Source organism: Muscardinus avellanarius, assembly GCF_963383645.1.
Source record: "Muscardinus avellanarius genome assembly, chromosome: 4".
Classification (NCBI taxonomy): Eukaryota; Metazoa; Chordata; class Mammalia; order Rodentia; family Gliridae; genus Muscardinus; species Muscardinus avellanarius.
Genome location: NC_137789.1, coordinates 21,209,709 through 21,227,815, shown reverse-complemented (window position 1 = coordinate 21,227,815; position 18,107 = coordinate 21,209,709). Strand labels below are relative to the sequence as shown.

The 18,107-nt window shown below is 39.5% G+C and overlaps 1 protein-coding gene across 5 annotated transcripts in view; it reads left to right on the top strand.

Annotated features, from left to right (window-relative positions):
- COL14A1 (collagen type XIV alpha 1 chain) overlaps positions 1-18,107 on the top strand; it is a gene marked incomplete at both ends in the record, with an annotated part of 205,215 nt that overhangs the window by 159,334 nt on the left and 27,774 nt on the right. For all 5 annotated transcript variants that reach the window (XM_080694909.1, XM_080694908.1, XM_080694907.1 and 2 more), the window contains 2 exons: positions 8,726-8,779; positions 9,268-9,339. In XM_080694909.1, coding sequence (XP_080551035.1) covers positions 8,726-8,779; positions 9,268-9,339 — 126 coding nt within the window. The remainder of the gene's footprint in view (positions 1-8,725; positions 8,780-9,267; positions 9,340-18,107) is intronic.

The following is an 18,107-nucleotide window of genomic DNA, read 5'->3' as shown; positions in this document are numbered from 1 at the left end:
CTACACCACTTTGAAGCATTTACTTCACTTTCCAAGACACACTTTCCTTAGCTGTAAAGCAGAAAAAAAAATAATATTTGACTCTAGACAGTTGTTGTGAAGATTAACTCATATAAAGCATTTCTATATAAAATGCAATTTTAGCTAATGTTATTAGTATTCACTATTTTCAGGGTAAACCTTAGGAGTCAGGACATTGTATAATGCCTACACTTGATATTTTAAGATGCCTTAGGGATATCATTAAAAATGAACAAAAAGTCCAAAGAAAAAGAAAGTTTGGTTTTTTAAAAAATTTCCTTGGATTCTGTCTTGAACGGACACTTAAAGCATACTTAATAATTATGTGGGTCTGATATACACAAAGAGCATATTGTGCTAACTGTCCCATTTCATCAAAAGTGAGTTGGGCTTAAAATGTACTTGAGAAACTGAACTTGAGTCAAGTATTTTGATTTCATCCCTATCGTAAGTGTCAGGGAGTGAAGATAGATTCATTTGAGGGATATTTTGTAAAATCCTAAGATTCATGATGATCACCGCCTTGAGCAGCTTTCTCTTTCAGAAAAGGAACTGTAAGATTCCATCCTAGCATGAGTAGAGTGGGTTGTTTGATTTTCTTCCTTGTGCATCTGGATGGCTTCTCACAAAATTCCAGAAAAATATTCATCCAGTTAGCAGCAATGGCAATAGAATATACAATTGGGACTTGGCAGGTTATTTTAATAAAAATAGCAGAGACTACTACCGTTGGTATTGAATATGTACACGTGCTATACAGGGATTAAGTTCCTTAATCCTCAGGCCAGCCAGGAATGCTAAGCACTTTGTCTCCCTTACAGGTCAAAAACCTGAAGCTCAGAAGGTTAAAGGGACTGAACAGTGCCTCGTGGAGAGAAAGTGTCAGGGCCAGGATTTTAATCCATCTTTCTGGCTCTGCTATACTCTTCCTTTCTATAAAATTATATGTGGACCACTTCCTTAATAAAGTAGAAGTTGTTGCTTCACCCATAAAAAACATGATGCTTCGATACTTGCCACCTTTACCTGGATGGTGGTGATCTGTGCACATCTGGGAAGGACTCCTTAGGGCCTTTAGTTTCATGTTCTCACTAGGTTTAGAGATGCTCCATTGGACATAGGCAGAAAAGATAACATCTACCTTGCACCCTGGTCTTAATGCTGTCCTTCAGAGTCAGGCCAGACAGTTTTATACTTGTAAATTAGCAGTTCTACCATTTAAGTCATCAGTCTATTGTTGTTTTAATATACTTTGGTTGGCATATTGTAATCATATATCATAATAAAGTTCAGAGTGATAGTAACATACATGCACACAGCATTTGGTATGTTTGCTTTTGTTTAACCTACAGATTCCTGGACTTCAACCCTAGAGATTCAGACATAAAAGGTTTTAGGCATAACATAGGAATATATAGTTTTAGAAAGCGTAATGATCCTGATAAGCAGCTAAGTTTTGGAGTCACTGGATAGTATATTGTGTAATGCCTTTTGTAGATAGAAGTAATTTCTTTGGTAGAATATGGCTGATGTTTGTGTTTTAATTCTTGAAGTCATTATTGCAGGTTATTAAAAATATACAGATAGCCAGGCGTGGTGGCGCACGCTTGTAATCCCCGCGCTTGGGAGGCGGAGACAGGAGGATCGCGCAGGTTCGAAGCCAGCCGTGCTGGCGTAAGAGACCCTGTTTCAAAAATATAAAATAGGTCTGGGAGTGTAGCCCGGAGGTAGAAGGGCTTCCAGGAACCCCAGTACCACCAAAAAAAAAAAAATAAATATATATATATATATATATATATATATATATATACACAGATATAAGCTGGGCGTGGTGGTGCATGCTTGTAATCTCAGCGCTTGGGAGACTGAGACAGGATTGCAGTTTCCAAGCCAGCCTCAGCTACTGAGTGAGGCTCTCAGCAACTTAGTGAGACCTTATTTCCAAATAAAGTATAAAATAAATAAAAATAAATAAAAATATACAGATATATATTTACATTTAAATTATTTATAAATTTGTATGTATTAAACATTTTCAAGTATGTGTATTGTGTACATCTACACACAAGACACTACACATTTATTTTGGGTGCATATATATGTATGTCACTGCAAATTCCCCAGTGAGACCCAACATGGTACATACATAAAGATTAATCTTGGATCTATAGCCTGGGCCAGAGAATCCGTGGCTTATTGCTGCTTGGTGTCTTAATCTGATGGTTGGTCATAATTCTTGCTGCAAATAACAGCTGGCTTTCTGATAGCTGACTGCCATACTGTTCTGCTCCAGCAGTTGAGAGCCATGCAACAGGGTAGAAAGTGTGCATTGGTATTACCCCAGCCGTCTGTGCTTAGTCTGGTCCCTCTCAGCCACCTCGTCAGATCCCACTTACAGATCTCAGCACACCAGTTGAAGGACCTTAACAATTGGCCATATTCCAGAATCTTGAGGTCAGTACCCATGACCTACCATCGGAGGCTTCAGAGAAGGTGTGGATGATGAATACCATAAACGAGTCAGTAGTTCTGTGTGCTATTTCTGAGAGCTGCATAGACATAGAAGTGTGCTAGCTTCTGACTTGAATCTCAGGTGGGTTTCATCCTTTAGAACCTAGCTACTAAACCTAGAAACTACACATATTTTTCACAGTACTGAGGATAGAACCCAGGGGCATTCTGCCTCCTAGCTACACTCCCAGCCCTAATTTTTATTCTTTATTTTGAAACAAGGTCTCACTGAGTTGCAGAGGGCCTCACTAAGTAGCTGAGGCTGTCTGTGAACCACGATCCTCCGGTCTCAGCCTTCTGGATTCTGGGATTGCAAGCCTGTGCCACCACACCCGGCTGAAACTACACAGTTTTTAAGAGCCTACAAAAAAATGTTTAAGACCAGGAAAAATTATATCTATATTTCCTCTAGAGGATGGAAGAGAAAGCTGAAAACTGGAAGTTAATAAATGTTTTACTAAATGTTCATAAAATACTGCTTGGCTATCTCAGCCTATAGTGTCTATAGACATATTTAGTGTCTGCTGGAATACTAGGAATGTTTGAAAGTAAATTAAAGGTTAGATGTTGATTTGCTGATAAATCATAGCCAATCACAACTTAATAATTTACTCATAGCCAAATGTTTTCAAAAATAAATTATAAAAACACTTTTGGGTTTTTATGGCCAATATTCTTTTAATGTGGGCTGTGGGTATAAGTTAGTATTTTGAGGCAGAAATATAAAAAAGGAGAAAAATTCTTGGAGCTATTTGTGTTACAAAACAGCCCTGTTTGTACGTGGCTCATTTCATGTACTTCAAAATATATATATTTTAAGTGAATTCCCATATTATACCTATTATTCAAGTTTCTATTCCCTAATAATCATTTTGTACTGCTTAATTAAAGATTACTTCTTCTTTTTTTATAAGTACACATAAACACACATCTATTTCAGATCATTCCCTGATAGGAAAAGGAAATTTTATAAGTATAGATAAAGTTTGGGAAATCTGAACACATTTTTAGCAGTTAATGGTCGAAAAATATTCAGTGAGCTCCAGTTGCAGTTAAATTACATCACAAAGCTAGAATTTGCCGATTATTTTTCCATATAAAAATGCAGATATTTCACAAAATCCTTCACTTTGTCCAGTTTGTTGCTTTTATATAAAGAGTTCCCGCTATTTCTTCACACTTGGGGTAAGGAGGAAAGAAGGGGACTTAGCCCAGCCTAATAAGAGGTGACTGACTCGCCCTGGTGGCTGCAGTGTGGGGCCGTGGTGGTGCATGAAGAGGGAGGTGAAGACGAGTGTGTCTTTGTTCCTTTCATACTGTTGTAACAGAGCACTCCGGACTAGGTAAATTATAAGGAAAATAAACTTACTGGATCATGTTTCTGAAGGCTGGGAAGTCCAAGGTGGAGGGACTGCATCTGGTGAGAGCCTTCTTGCTATGTCATATCATGACAGAAGGCGTCACATGGTGAGAAAGTATCAAAGAAGCCCAAACTCCACCTTATAACAAGCCCACTCCCACGGTAACACCATTGGTCCATTCATGAGGGCAGAGACTTTGTGAGCTCATCTCCTTTAAAAGGTCCAACATCTCTACACTGTTGTGTTGAGGATTGTTTTCAATATATGCACCTTGGGGGACACATTCAGACCACTGTAGGGTCCGGCCCGAGTCACTTCATGCATATACCATTTCTTCTTTGAAAACTTACTTGTGTCCCCAAGCGTGGATTACATGGCCTTCCTATGTGTTCCCAAGGTCAACTCATCACAGGACATGGTTGGTTTCTTGTCACTGTTTGACTCTTTGCAAAACTGTGACCTCCTTGGGAAGTATTTCATTCGTCACTGTGAATCCAAAAGCCAGTAGAATGTTCAACATGAAGTAATAAGTTCAGACATTTAAAAATGTCTGAATAATGTGGTAATTGTGAGGCTAACAAAATTACTTCAAGGGCAAATTTACTGGTGTGATTCAAAAGTTAAAAAGTAAAACTATTTTATGAAGTATAAACTGTGAATAAGTTTTATATTTTAGGGTTAAGAAGAATTTTTAGAAAAAATAGCTTTGATTATGTTTCTTAGGTGGCATTAAGGTTAACAGCTGGGCATGGTGGCGCACACTTATAATCCCAGCATTTGAGAGGCTGAGACAGGAGGATCGCAGTTCACGGACAGCCTTAGCTACTTACTGAGGCCCTTTGCAACTCAATGAGACCCTTTTTCAAAATTAACAAATAAAAAATAAGGCTATGGGTGTAGCTTGGAGGTAGAATGCCCCTGGGTTCTACCCCCAGTACCACAAAAAAAGAAGGCTAACATTTGTTCTGTTATGATATTTTATAACACGTACATTTTAATTTGCGTTGATGGAAACAGGTAACTTACAATAGCATTAAGAACACCTTTATTCTTGAACTTTTTTATCCAGAAGTGTCCAGTTTTTATGATAGTTCATGGTAGAAAGTACTAGAATGAAGTGCACTGTAGTGGATGGTGTTGATGCGCTAATTAGACCCCTTCCATTAGATCCCCTTTGCCTGGCAGGGGTGCTACATTCTCCAGCTGCTATGGGGTGTCCCCTTCCTGAGAGACTCACTCTTGGGAGTGCCATATTGGCCTCTTGTAATTGACCAATTGATTTTCTTTTGTATAAGACTTTACCATGCTTAACTCAATGTGTAATTTACATTCCAAAGCTCCTCACAGGATCAGGCTGAGACCAAACTTGAGATATCTCACTTCTCCACCTCAACTCTCTGTCCTTTCTTGCTTCCTTCGTATATTATGGCTTTCTTCTAGGAAATTCCTGCAATAGATCTACTATGCAGGAGTCCATGTCTGCTACTCGGAAACTGTCCCCAAGATTTTATGGAAACGACATTTGGGCTCCTGAGAGTAGATGACTCCCAATAGCTTTTTTACATGCTTGTTGAGCATTGAAGGTTAAAGAGGAAAGATGCCAGCCTTTCCCCTTTCCCTGTACATTTCCAGACTCATATACCTCCAAAGAGAACTTATTCAATAAGATAGACAGAAAACTTTCAGGAGCCTCAATTTTATTCAAATTAAACATTCCTACCACCTACTTTATTCCAAAGATGGGTTAGGGAGGTGATAGAAATGTGACATTGGAGCCGGGCGTGGAGGTGCACCTTGTAGAGGTAGAGACAGGAGGGTCATGGTTCGAGGCCACCCTCAGCTCTTTAGTGAGGCCCTTTGCAACTCAGTGAGACCCCGTTTCCAAATAAAGAATAAAAAATAGGGCTGGGGGTGGAGCTCAGAGGTAGAATGCTCTTGGTGTTCCATCCCCAGTACCAAAAACAAAAAAACAAAATGTGATAATGAATAACATATCATTGATGCCCTAGAGCAACAGGAAGCAGAAACATCCTGCGGATGCTGTTTAAGTCAGCTAACATAGAGCAAATATCTTTCCCAGTCTCCTCCTTCAATCTGATCATGTTAAAGCAGTCGCCTTCCACACAATTCAGCTCATATGTGAGAACAGCATTTCTATTTCTTCTCTGCCAGATGAAGCTCACGGTGCCCATACATCAGATGACTTGAAACCGGTCACAGCAGGGTGCCTTGTAGCGTCTTCCTAGATCAGAGCATCCGCCCAGGGCTGCTTTTTTAAACTTTTCCCACATGATTGGGAGAGGGTTACCAATGTGTTACTTCCTATAGATCTTCTTTGAAACAATGCAGTTTTCTTTTAAGAAAGTATGTGATGGCTCACTGCTCTCCGTGAATGTTTATCCTGGCATGTGTTTAAGTTTTTTTCTGGGCACAGCCTGGAAATGAGTCAGGGAAGAACTCTGCAACAGTGCCACAGTTCTGATGACTGGGCAGGAGTGCGGAATGGGCGCCATATCTAAGTGTATATTCTCTTCCCATCACGTGCTAGAAGACTTTTAAATCAGGAAACAAAAGGAGTCCTTAATAAAATGTCTTCTTAAGCTATTGAATATGTGCCCAGAGCCCATCTTTTTTCTTGTGAGAATTTCATCAAAGTAAAAGGAATACATTGTCAAATTTTACTTTTCTTTTTTTTTAATGACTGTTTCCTAACCTCTCTTGGCTCTAAGTTTTCTCATATATAATATGAGGGAGTTGGACTGAATGAGTTCTAAGGTCCTATTCACTTCTCACATATTCTAATTATTTTAATATATTTTTATTGGTGTATTGTAATACAGTTCTGATTTTTATATATCTTTTTTCCTAGACAAAGTGCACTTAAACTCTCTCTGCAATAATTTATTTCAACTTACATTGGGATTAACTTTTGTTGTTTATTTATCATAACAAAGGAAAGATGTGTGTGTGTGTGTGTGTGTGTGTGTGTGTGTGTGTGTGCATGCATATGCGAGCAACTTAATCTGTATCAGGGATTATCAGTTGAGTTTTCTCAGACTTAATATTTTTTTACTTAGATTGAAAGAACAGAAATAGTAGTTAAAAAAAAAAGCAACAATAACATCAGCCTGTCTATCAATATTGTGGAGGTACTAGAAAACAAAATTGACCAAATTATTTTACGTGCATATACAAATATGTACTAAGGAACTCCACTACTGCTTATACTTGTAATACACCAATAAAAAAATGAGTAACACTATTACAGCCCTAAAATATAAGTGGTTTAATGCAATGCAATTAAATAGAATAAAATAAAAGTTCATTACTTGTTCACAATCCAGAGCAGTCAGCAAGGGTAGGTGGTAGGGAGGGCTTGCTTTCTGTTCTGCTCACGGTCTTCATCTCTTGGAACACTCTTATTGTCAACATGTGGCCTCGAAAGATGCTACAGAAGGGGAAACAAAAGTGCAAAATCTCACACAGGGAAATGTTTAGGAACCAGAACTGGAACTGGCCCCTTTCTGTTGGCTAGGACCAGAGCCTATGGCTCCAACTTAATTGCGAGGAGGCTGCAAAGTAGCCAAGCAGTGCGCCTTGGCAGCAAAGGAAACCCAGGAACGTAGGTGACCACCAGCCGTCCTAGGTGGGGCGCCTGACCAGAGCTTTCCCACCCACTCACCCCAAGCCTCTCCCCACTCCACACCATTTCCTCACACCCTGCCTCGTCTGTACTCTCTCGTTCTTGACCTCTCGTGGTAGGAAAGATATGTGAATGTGAGTGGGATGCCCCAAGAAGATGGATTTTCATCAGTGAGATAAGGGGAAGGACCGCTTCTGGGGAAAGTAGCAAGAATGTCAGAAAGGAAATTAGGAGTGACGGCAGGAAAGCTAGGCGAGGGAGGTTTGAGTTGATTTGAGATGGGAAATGACAGTTCCAGTAGAAGACAGATCCCCTGGTAAAATCTATTCGTCCTTTTAGGAGGAGATGGTATTTTAGACAAAAATCTTATGAACCTATTATAAAACTGAGATTGAAAATCTAATCTCATGCTAGCTACATAGGGAAGTCAAGCAGTCACAATTAAGGCCTATAATTATTTAAAAGTAAGTAATTCCAGGGTTTGATCCTCAGTACTTAAAAATATAGAGCAACTCATTCCTGCTGATATATTCTTATAATATGCATGTAAAAATAATAGCCAAATATCCGATAACTTAGGAAGATGCTTTTTAAGAATGACCCCATTTGCTTCTGCTTAAACCCTACCAACAAGGATGGGAAGCATAGGTGCCCCCATTTGTGAGCTGTTGATAACAAACATTCAGCAAATCTTCCCAGAGGCAAATTCCTGTCACTGTAGCAGAAAGCCCCCCTGTGCCCAAACTCTCTCCTCGCCTGCTAAAGCTGGGAAGAAGAGTTGTGGAGTTTTCGATACAGAAATTCTAAGGCTTTATAGATCCATATAAGTAGACATTTCTTGCTCGAGACTGTCAGATCATGAAAGACACTAATTTATCTTCTTGTCTGGTCATTAGTTAGCCAAGTTCTGATTCTCCTCATTCGTTTAGTTTAATAAGAACACTTTCTAAAGTTTTTAAGTGGCATTTCTTACACCTAAAATTCTCGCACTGGACAGTGTAATGGAGCCAACAGACACAAAAGTCTTGCCAAGAACAATCCCATGAAGGATTTGAAAACAGTGAATCCTTGGTAGTTCAGAGCAAGCAGCGGGACTTGCTCCCCATCTATTAAAAACAGTTAGGTGAGCCCATTCTGAAAGCCATGGAGAGAAACCACTTCATCGATATAATGTGCTTCTTTTCCCTAGGGATTTCCTGGAAAAGATGGTTCCTCTGGCCCTCCAGGACCACCAGGACCAATTGTAAGTATTTCTAAAAACTACTGGGAAATATTCTGCTTTTAACAAAAAGACATTTCATTTCTTTTGAGAACTCTTTTTTTTTTTTTTTTTCCTGCCAGACACTTTATTCTGTAGCCATATTTTCTGTGGTAGGGCAACTTGTCCCTTTGTAAAAAGATCATCCAAAAACATCCTTTAAAATTAATATGTATTATATCCATATGGTTTGACTATTTGGTCTCTGGTATACTTTGGTCCCTGCATTAACTTAGTTTCATCAGATTCAGGTAAGGCTCAAATGTGAAAATTGATGTTGAGCACGGACACTTAACAACGATGTCTTCCCTCTTTGGTAGTTGGGAACAGAAATGAATGATGAGTCTTGAAGTCTGGTTAAGAGGAGTAGGAGCTATCACATTCTATGTTAGTTTCTCCTGCTGGAAAGCTAGCTGTCACAGGTGGGAGTGGGTGAGTCTCCACCGCTGATCACTTTCCTGCCTCTCTCTTAGGGCATTCCCGGAAACCCTGGAGTCCCTGGGATCACAGGCAGCATGGGACCGCAAGGTGCCCTGGGACCACCTGTGAGTATGTAGCAGTAGTGGGTCAGGATGTGTGTTCTGTCAGCAGAGGCCTTATATGCTGATACTTACCAGCGTCTCTGTTGCTCAAAAACCTTTATTCAGAATTGGACTCTATGGGATTCCATAAAGGGAACCAGAGAAGCTCCTAGGGTAAAGACATAAGATGAGGTGGTGCATGTGTCATGGCTAAAATCCATTGGTCCTAATGGAATAATTGGTCATTTTGTTGATGTGTGTTTCCATTGCTTTTTATTCTACATTTGCTCAAGTCAACTCAGTGTCACCCTTGCTAGGACTGGGTGCAATAGCTAGATGTTAATCAAGCTTGGCTCCCAAGGGGAAAAACACCAATTTTGAGAAATTCAAGGTTCAATGAGAGTAGGAATAGATTTGTCTTTTCTAAATTCTACCAGAAAGATCAAATTCCTCATTAAAACACATGCACACACGTAAATGAAAAGTAGTATAAGTGAAAGCATTGTGGTGAAGTCATTACCGCCGTTACAATTGCTTCCAGTCTCTTAGACTGGTGTTTAAATGTAATCAATATGAGGGAGTGGGAGGAGACAGGGAAATCAAGGAACACTTCCAGGACTATTTCCTGTCTGTGAAGTGAGATCATTACGTTATAGGATCTCCAAAGCCACACTTCATGTCTCCTTGGATGGGCAAGATGTGGTTTCTAGATTTGGGTATTAGCAATCTGATATTATCTGTGCAGTACAACACATCCTTAAGCTAAAGCGATTGAAATATCTACAGGAGTTTATTACAGCGAGCATGCTAAGAATTTATAGAGCAGTGAAATATAATGGATAAGAATAGAAGAGAGTAATGGATTATATTTCTATTGTTCTTGAATAAATTATCACAATCTCAGTGGCTTAAAACAGCAAAGATTTATTATCTCAGTACTTTAGGTAACAAGTCTGGTGCTACTCTCACTGGGCTGAAAGCAAGGTGCTGGTTTTTTCTTTATGGAGGCTCTAGGGAAGAATCTAGTTCTTTGACTATTCTAACTTCTAAACACTGCTCATATTTTTTGGCTTATGGCCCACTTCTGTCTTCAAATTCAACGATGCTGCATCTCTCTGACCCTTCTTCCATAAGTACATCTCCCTCTAACCACAAAGGAAAAATTTTTGCTTTTAGGGACCTATGCAATTACATCCAGCTTACCCAGATAATCCTAGATTATCCCCTTGCTAATCCCCAAACCCTTAACTAAATCACATTTTCAAAGTCACTTTTGCCACATAAGGTGATATATTTACAGGTTCTGGGGATTAGGCAGAAACATTTTTTTTTTTGGTAGGGGAGGGCTCTGCCTACCATACCAAACAAGACATAACAGAAACATTGGCTCTGATTCAGAAAGATGCCTCTTTTTCTTATCTACCCAACTAGTTTTGTTACTATTTATTCTCAAAACTCATTTCAATGAAATAGTTTCATCTTCAGATCCTTTTATAGGCCATGACTCACAATGGCACATACTCAAATTCATGTGAAGTATATACGTGAAAAACGAATCTGGATTTTAACAAACACGTCCTTATTTGCACATTCAGCAAGTGAAATCCTTAGTAGTCACCTTATAAAGCTTTGTACTTACTGCATTGTTGTTTTCTAAAACAAATTTTCAGCTACTCTTTTAACTCATACTAGTATCAGATCACAGGAGAAAATTGGATTGTTTTATCCTTTAAAATCTTTCCTTAATCCAAAAATGTTACTATGATCCTATGAATAGAAACAATCACTGAGACTCACATGTCCATGTGCTTACACACACACACACACACACACACACACACACACTCCTGTCTCTACTGTCCATTTACTGTAAATATTCTGTTTATTCTAGGCTCTTCATCACCAGTACAGAAACTTAAAAACATACTGTCCGCTACCAGGTTCAGGTTTAATCTGTTTCTCAAAATGTGCTTCTGGGGTCATTGTGTTAAGTGAGACTAGCTAGTCATAGAAAGTGAAGTGTCATATATTTTCTCTCAAATGTGAAAGCTAGGGAATAATTGGGGTATGAGGTGAACTTCAGATAATGAAGAAGGAACTCCAGTGGAGCCAGGGAGGTGGTCTAGAGTAAGGTAGTAGGGAGAGGAGGATCAATGAAGGAATCACTTCCAGTGATAGCATACACATATATATGAGAATACTAATGTCATTCTCAATATCCTGTATGGGAAAGGGGGTAAAGCAAATGATGAGGGAGCTGGGGGGGAAAGCCCACCAAATTCTGTGTGCTAATATGTCACTATCATGATTTACATTATGATGTGAGACTTTAATACATAATTAGATGATAGATAGATGATAGATAGATGATAGATAAATAAATATGCTCCTGGGAATTAGAGTTCCAGAATATGCCAACAGGTCTCAGGGACCAAGGAGTTTTGGTCCAAGAAGCATCAAAGGTAGTACATGTGTCATCTAAAAAGGTCATGGGTGTTACCGACTGGCTCAGTCCTGTGGGGGCAAGTCCACTCGCGACCGGGAGCCTCAGAAAGATGGGGCAAAAGGCAGGTGGAGTTCTGCAGAAACTTATCTGCAGCAATTCCTTCCCCTCTATGAATTCCCTAAGTTTTTAGGTACGGCGCTTGGGAAAGAAATCTGAGGTGGACAAAGGCTTCTTGAGCCAATGACAATTTATTACAGGAACCCAGAGAAATTTATACCCTTCACCAGTGAGATTAATAATAGGAAGAAAAAAAAAAGAAAGGGAAGGGGGGCAATCACAGCAAAACAATAGTAAATTACATATAAACAAAGTAAATGACTAGTCCAGCATTTAGGAGATAAGCTCCGGATCTTTCTTCCGATATTGCAGCAGGGCAGGTCCAAAGGTAAATTCCAAAGGCAATACAGGCACGCCCAAGGCCCAGGGCTTGGAGAATACGCCTTCTCATGGAATCTTCTTTTGCTTTCTTTTTTGAAGTTTCCATCTATATCCATATGACAAGCATGGGGAGATGTGGCGGTCCAGGGAGATGCGATGGGAGTCTCTCAGATCTCATCCGCTTTGCCTTCTGAAGTCTGAAATCTTACAAAAACTCACAACACAGCTTGGCAAATAAAACACCACAAATAACACTGTGAAGTTCTTGGATTTAGTTGTCAGATGTATTTCCTTGACTGCTGAACACTCTTTTTTAGACAAAAAGCCTATTAAAGACCTATTGGTCTCTAATAATCCATTTCCTTATCACAAACCCTCTGCAACCTGCTTCTAACTTTCTAATTCCTTTCTTTCCCAGTCGGGACGTTCTTATGATAAGCTTTTCTTCATGAAAAAGTGCTTTCTTACTCTTACGGTATTTCTTTTCCTTCATACATATATATTTAGAATATCTGTCCTTTATTTTGTCATTTTCATTTCTAGCCATGCGGCATTCTCCCTGTTTCGGAGAACGCTCACACTGGGCGTGAAGGTCAACAATCTTTCTCCTTGGCTCTATTGTATTTTGGCAACTAAGTTGTTCATCAACTAAATTGCTTCAAAGTCACACACAAAATTTTATCTTCTCTGTCTCTAGGCAGGATCTCAAGGGTAAACAAAGTTTCCTTAAACTGAGCTATCGGTTACCGGAGTTAATAGCTTAACCTAGTGATAGGAGTGAGGGTCGGAGACCCTTTGTGATTGCTGCAGCTGGAATGCTTATCACAGCATCTGAGTTCTGGCCAGTTTTTTCCTTACTCTTGAGCAAAGCCAAGGACGTTTATTTCCACGGACTCAATTTCTGATCTCACATCATCAGAGCAATTCGTGTAGAGAGTTAAAAGAATACCAAGAGAATAATAGTTATGAAGGATATCTAAAGTGGGGGATATTTTTTGCCAGAGACGATACCTCTTTCTCGGGGCTTTTTGCCGATTTTTACTATGTGGAGTGGGGTCTTCAACACATAGATGCCGAGGCAGCAGGATGTCTTGGCACATGGGAAGTGTTCAAATCATCATAGGCTTCGAGGTATCCAGGAGTACAAGAAGAAACCAAGACTCTACTTCAGCCTGATAAATGAATCTTTTCATCCATGAGGAGAGCTTCCTTTCCTTACTGGCATTTCCTAGAACTAGTTTTCCTAAATCCAAGTTAGGAAAGAGTAAGCGACAGGTTGATCCTCACCCAAGAGGCCTTTTGCGGAGCTGGATTAGGCTGTAAATATGGGCCATAAAGAAATGCCAATAATTTTTCCCCATAAAAAAATCATTTGTTAGAAGCGCCCTTGCTGGTGGCATAAAGGGCCCTCCTGGCAGCAGCAGGAGCCCTTTGGTCTGTAGATGTGGTGTGCGGGTCTCACAGTAGGCTTGGGATTTCCTGTTAGAAGTGAGTCCTTCTCTGAACTGCCCCGTCCAAGGCTTTTCTCTGTGTCTGGGCCTGCCAGTTCCCACATGCCTGCTGGCTGCCAGGCTGGAGTGATTATTAAAGCAGGATCTGTGTCATGGTGCTAAGACCTTGATTGATTTCCCATGGATGTCTGTCTAGGAAGGCACGGGAAAGCACCCAAGAGGGACAGACAGTACCATTGGAAATATCAGCATGGTTTCTACAGTTGGCTCCAGAAATTCTTGCTCTCCTGTACTCTGCCTCCATCTGCCAGCTCCCCGGGGCGGATTGTGCATTGCTGTTGCTAAGGTCCTTAATCATATCTGAGGGTTTTTTAAAAGATTTTTATTTTTATTTTTTTTATTTTTTATTTTTTTCTAACAATTTTTATTGAACATAAATAGTATACATTTACACTATATTTGGTGCCCTCTCCCCCCGCCCCCATTTTCCCTTCCCCCCTCCCACCAATGGTTGTCTAGGTTAACCATGTCTTATTCATAATTTTACACATGTTCAGATGTAGACCCTCATTAATCAAGATCAGCCTTCCTCCTCTCCTATCTTTCCATTCAAACTTTGCTGGTATTTCCCCTCCATTATCTGGAGTCCCACTGGTATCCTCTGTGTTTCCTAGTTTGGGCATATTAGAGGAAACATATGTACCTTCTCCTTCTGTGCTTGGCTGATCTCACTTAACATAATGTTCTCCAGGGCTTTCCATCTTCTTGCAAATGATTTAATTGGTGCATTGTAGTCGCACATCTTAATGGAGTCTAATATGGTAAAGGCATACATGTACACACCACTCATTTAGCCTTTCCCCCATTCCTACCCCATTCCCTCTCCTCCCTCCTTCTCATGTTTGGCTTAGTGATGGACTTTGATATGTTTTTGAATGTGCATCATATACATTAGGGAATGTGCATCATGTACATTAGTAAAACATCAGGGTTATAGATGTGTCCCTGACATGACCCCACCTAGCTATGGGAGCCACATTTCTTAAGTAAATCACTGAGCCTTTACAAACATCAGGGTCCCAATTCATTCACTTAGAATATAAATCAGCGCCAGATAGACAAGATCACATAGTAAGGAGAAGCAGCGAGAGGTAGAAAAGATGTAGAAAAGGCTCTTCCACATTCATAGAAAATCTAGAGAATGTTTTTAACAAAAGAAGCTGTAACATACAAGGCAGAATGTACAAAATGCCTTAAGAGAAAAGCAAGAAAGTTCCTATGAAAATTCCATTGAAAGAGAAAGAAGAGAGAGAGAGAGAAGAGAGAGAGGAAAGAAGAGAGAGGAAATATAAAATGAGAGTAAGAAAATAAGAGATAATCCTAGGCTGAGGGTTGAATATCCTTCTGCTGTGGCAGAAGGATTCAGCCATTTCATGGGATCATAAACCATGAATGGAATTCCCACCCACACAGAAAAGAAGATAATAGGCTTGGGTGGTAATTGTAGAAAAGCATAAGGAAAATATAGGAAGACCCCTGTCTTTTGAATATTTTATTATTTTCCAACTCTTTCTCTAGCTCCGTTATAGCTATGATGGTTTTATTTCAGGATCTCAACATTTCCCACCAAAACTATCACAAGAAGCTCTAATCGCCCCTGGCCTCTCTTCTTAACCCTGGTCGGATCCATTTCTCAGCTGCTACAATGGTATCTTTTAGTACAGCTCTGATGTGTCATTCCCTGGCCTGAAGCCCTCACTGGACTCCTGTCTCCAGAGGATAGTTTCCACATGTTCAGTGTTGTAGACATGGCCCTTCTCCGTGGGCCCTTCACTTTCTTCTCCAACTTGGCTTGTGACCATCCCTCCTCTTGGAGTTGAGTCACACCAAGTTCCTTAAAACTCTCCAGATACATGCCATACTCTTTCAGACCTTTTTTGCCTTTGAGAATACTCTTCTATGTGTCTAGGTTGTTTTCTCGGGTGAGCTACAGGCTCTTTTTTCTTGAAGACTGTGCACGTCTAGTGTAAAGCCACCTTCCCCTTGGCAACTTAGTTCTTCCGGCTGTTAATGTCTGTCTCTTCAAAATTTTACCCTGCTTATTTATATATTCCTAGATCTTAGCTCAATACTTGATACTTAGTAGAAGGGAGGGACGGAGGGAAGGAGGGAGGGAGGGAGGGGGGTTTTAGTTAGTCTGATGTTCAAGAGAGTATCAGAAAATAATTCTTACAGATTAGGGGTCAGGTCACTGAAGACTTTTGAAGCCAGCCTAGGAGTTTTTTCAGTTTCATTAAATAGGTATCTTCTTTAACATGTGGAAGTTGGGCCATTCCTCTTCCTTCTAGCACTAAAATTTTGCAAATCTGTGAATGTGCCTACTGTATTTTCCTTTCTTTACATTTCTAGTGTTCTTGAAGTTAAAGGAAAATGTGCCACCTTTTCCTGCCTACATCCACAGGGTCTCTGTGTTCTCCGTCAAAGCATACTTTGGTGGAATTATGGGCCTTTGCTGGCTCAAGAATTTTTATTTTGTTTTTGTTTTACTTTGCAAAAATCAAAAGGAAAGATGTCAGAGAAGTTGAAATAAAAATAATTTCTTGCTGTACCAATATTTCACTAAAAAGATCTTTCACTGAGACTGCCTAGCTGTGTTCTTTAGCTACGTTATAAGAAGCACCATGAGACTGAGTTTAAGGAATTTTCAGCCCAATTAAACACACACATCTCTATATACCAGAAAATGCCAATAGTTGATGCTTTCCATTTACCTTATCAATTAGCTTTGCACTATAATTTCTCTAAAATTAAAACATTTTCCAACAAGCCAATAAAATAAATGATGGTAATGGAAATGCCAAAAAGCATATTAATGCAGAAATAAAGTGTGAGTTTTAAAAATGACTCTCAAACTGAAACCTAATTCTGAATTACTAGAATTAGATTTTTCAGATGGTATGTTTGCTTGTTTTCTGTTTAAATTAGGAAAAAAATGTTATCTTCACTGAGTAGCAGATATTGAGTAGCATTGGGCAGTATTCCCTTTCAGCAAAGCACAGATTCTGGAACCCGCAATTAGGGCTGGTTTCTAGCTTTTTCAGTCCCTATTGCACCACTTTGGCTGAGTTATTGGAGTTCTCAATATATCATTTTCCTAATCTGTAAAAGGAAAATAGTAGTAGGGTAATTATAAGGAATACATGAGTTAAACTTGTAAGAGTGTTAGAAAGATAAAATGATCACTCTTATAAGGCTGTTAATAAAGGTTAACACATTGAAAGTACCCAGAGAAGCTGGGCATGGTGTCCACACCTGCAATCCCACTCCTTGGGAGGGTGAGTCGGGAGGATCACAAGTTGTTCAAGGCCAGTCTCAGCAGCTTAGTGAGACTCTTAGCAACCTAGTGAAACTCTGTTTAGAAACAAAAAATAAAATAGGACTGGAGGTATAGCTCAGAAGTAGAATGTCCTTTGGTTAATTCCCTAGTACCACAAAAGGAAGGAAGGAAGGAAGAAAGGAAGGAAGGAAGGAAGGAAGGAAGGAAGGAAGGAAGGGAAAAGGAAGGGAAGGAAGGAAGGAAGGAAGGGAAAGAAGGAAGGAAGGGAGAAAGGGGGATGTCTTGGGACATGGTTAAAGTAAATTAAGTATTAACTATGAAAATTTAAAGTGTTTAGTATATTAAAATATGAAATATATTTACTTTTGATTTCTGGTGTTTGGTTTTGTTTTGCATCTACTTGAAAAGTTGTTTCGGTTAAGCATTTACTTAGTGGTAATATAAGTAACTCTTATCTCTAGTTTTACCTGCCTGTGGACACTAGTATCTCTTTAGAGACTTACCCATGTGTGAAAACCTAAGGTGTAAAAAAGAAGATCAAATCCAGTCCATTTATTTCCAAAAAGTATTTGAATTGGTGTGCATAATGCTATGTAAATCTTATTTTTGTAACAGCAACAAAAACATTTTTATAGTGAAAATAAAATATTTTTTAAAAGAACCAACACTTTTTCTAGCATTCTAGAAAACCACTGCAGTAAATCTTCAATATTTTCCTACTGACTCTTTTTTCAATCAAGGTAGTAGAAATGAAGCATAAATTGGCTAGTTATACAGACTTGAAGTAAAATTCAACCATTCATTCATTCAGTGAGCACAAGTTTTTGAGAGCCTGCCATGGTTCAGTCAGCCTTAAGAGCTAGAGGTAGAGGAGCCCACAGCTAGGCCCAGGCTCTGTCTCATGGAAACTGAAGGACCTACTTTCTTTATGAAGGTGAGACTCCCTCTTCTGTGAATACAGACTTTGAATTTCTAATCAATTTCCACTTCTTGTGTTACCTATTTCCAAATAATCACTGTGTTCTGAGATGACAACATGTTAGCCTTGTAAGGGACTGCAAAGAGCACGTAAAGAGCTCATCTCACAAAGAAATTCAGAGAGTTTCAGTGGCTTGCCAAC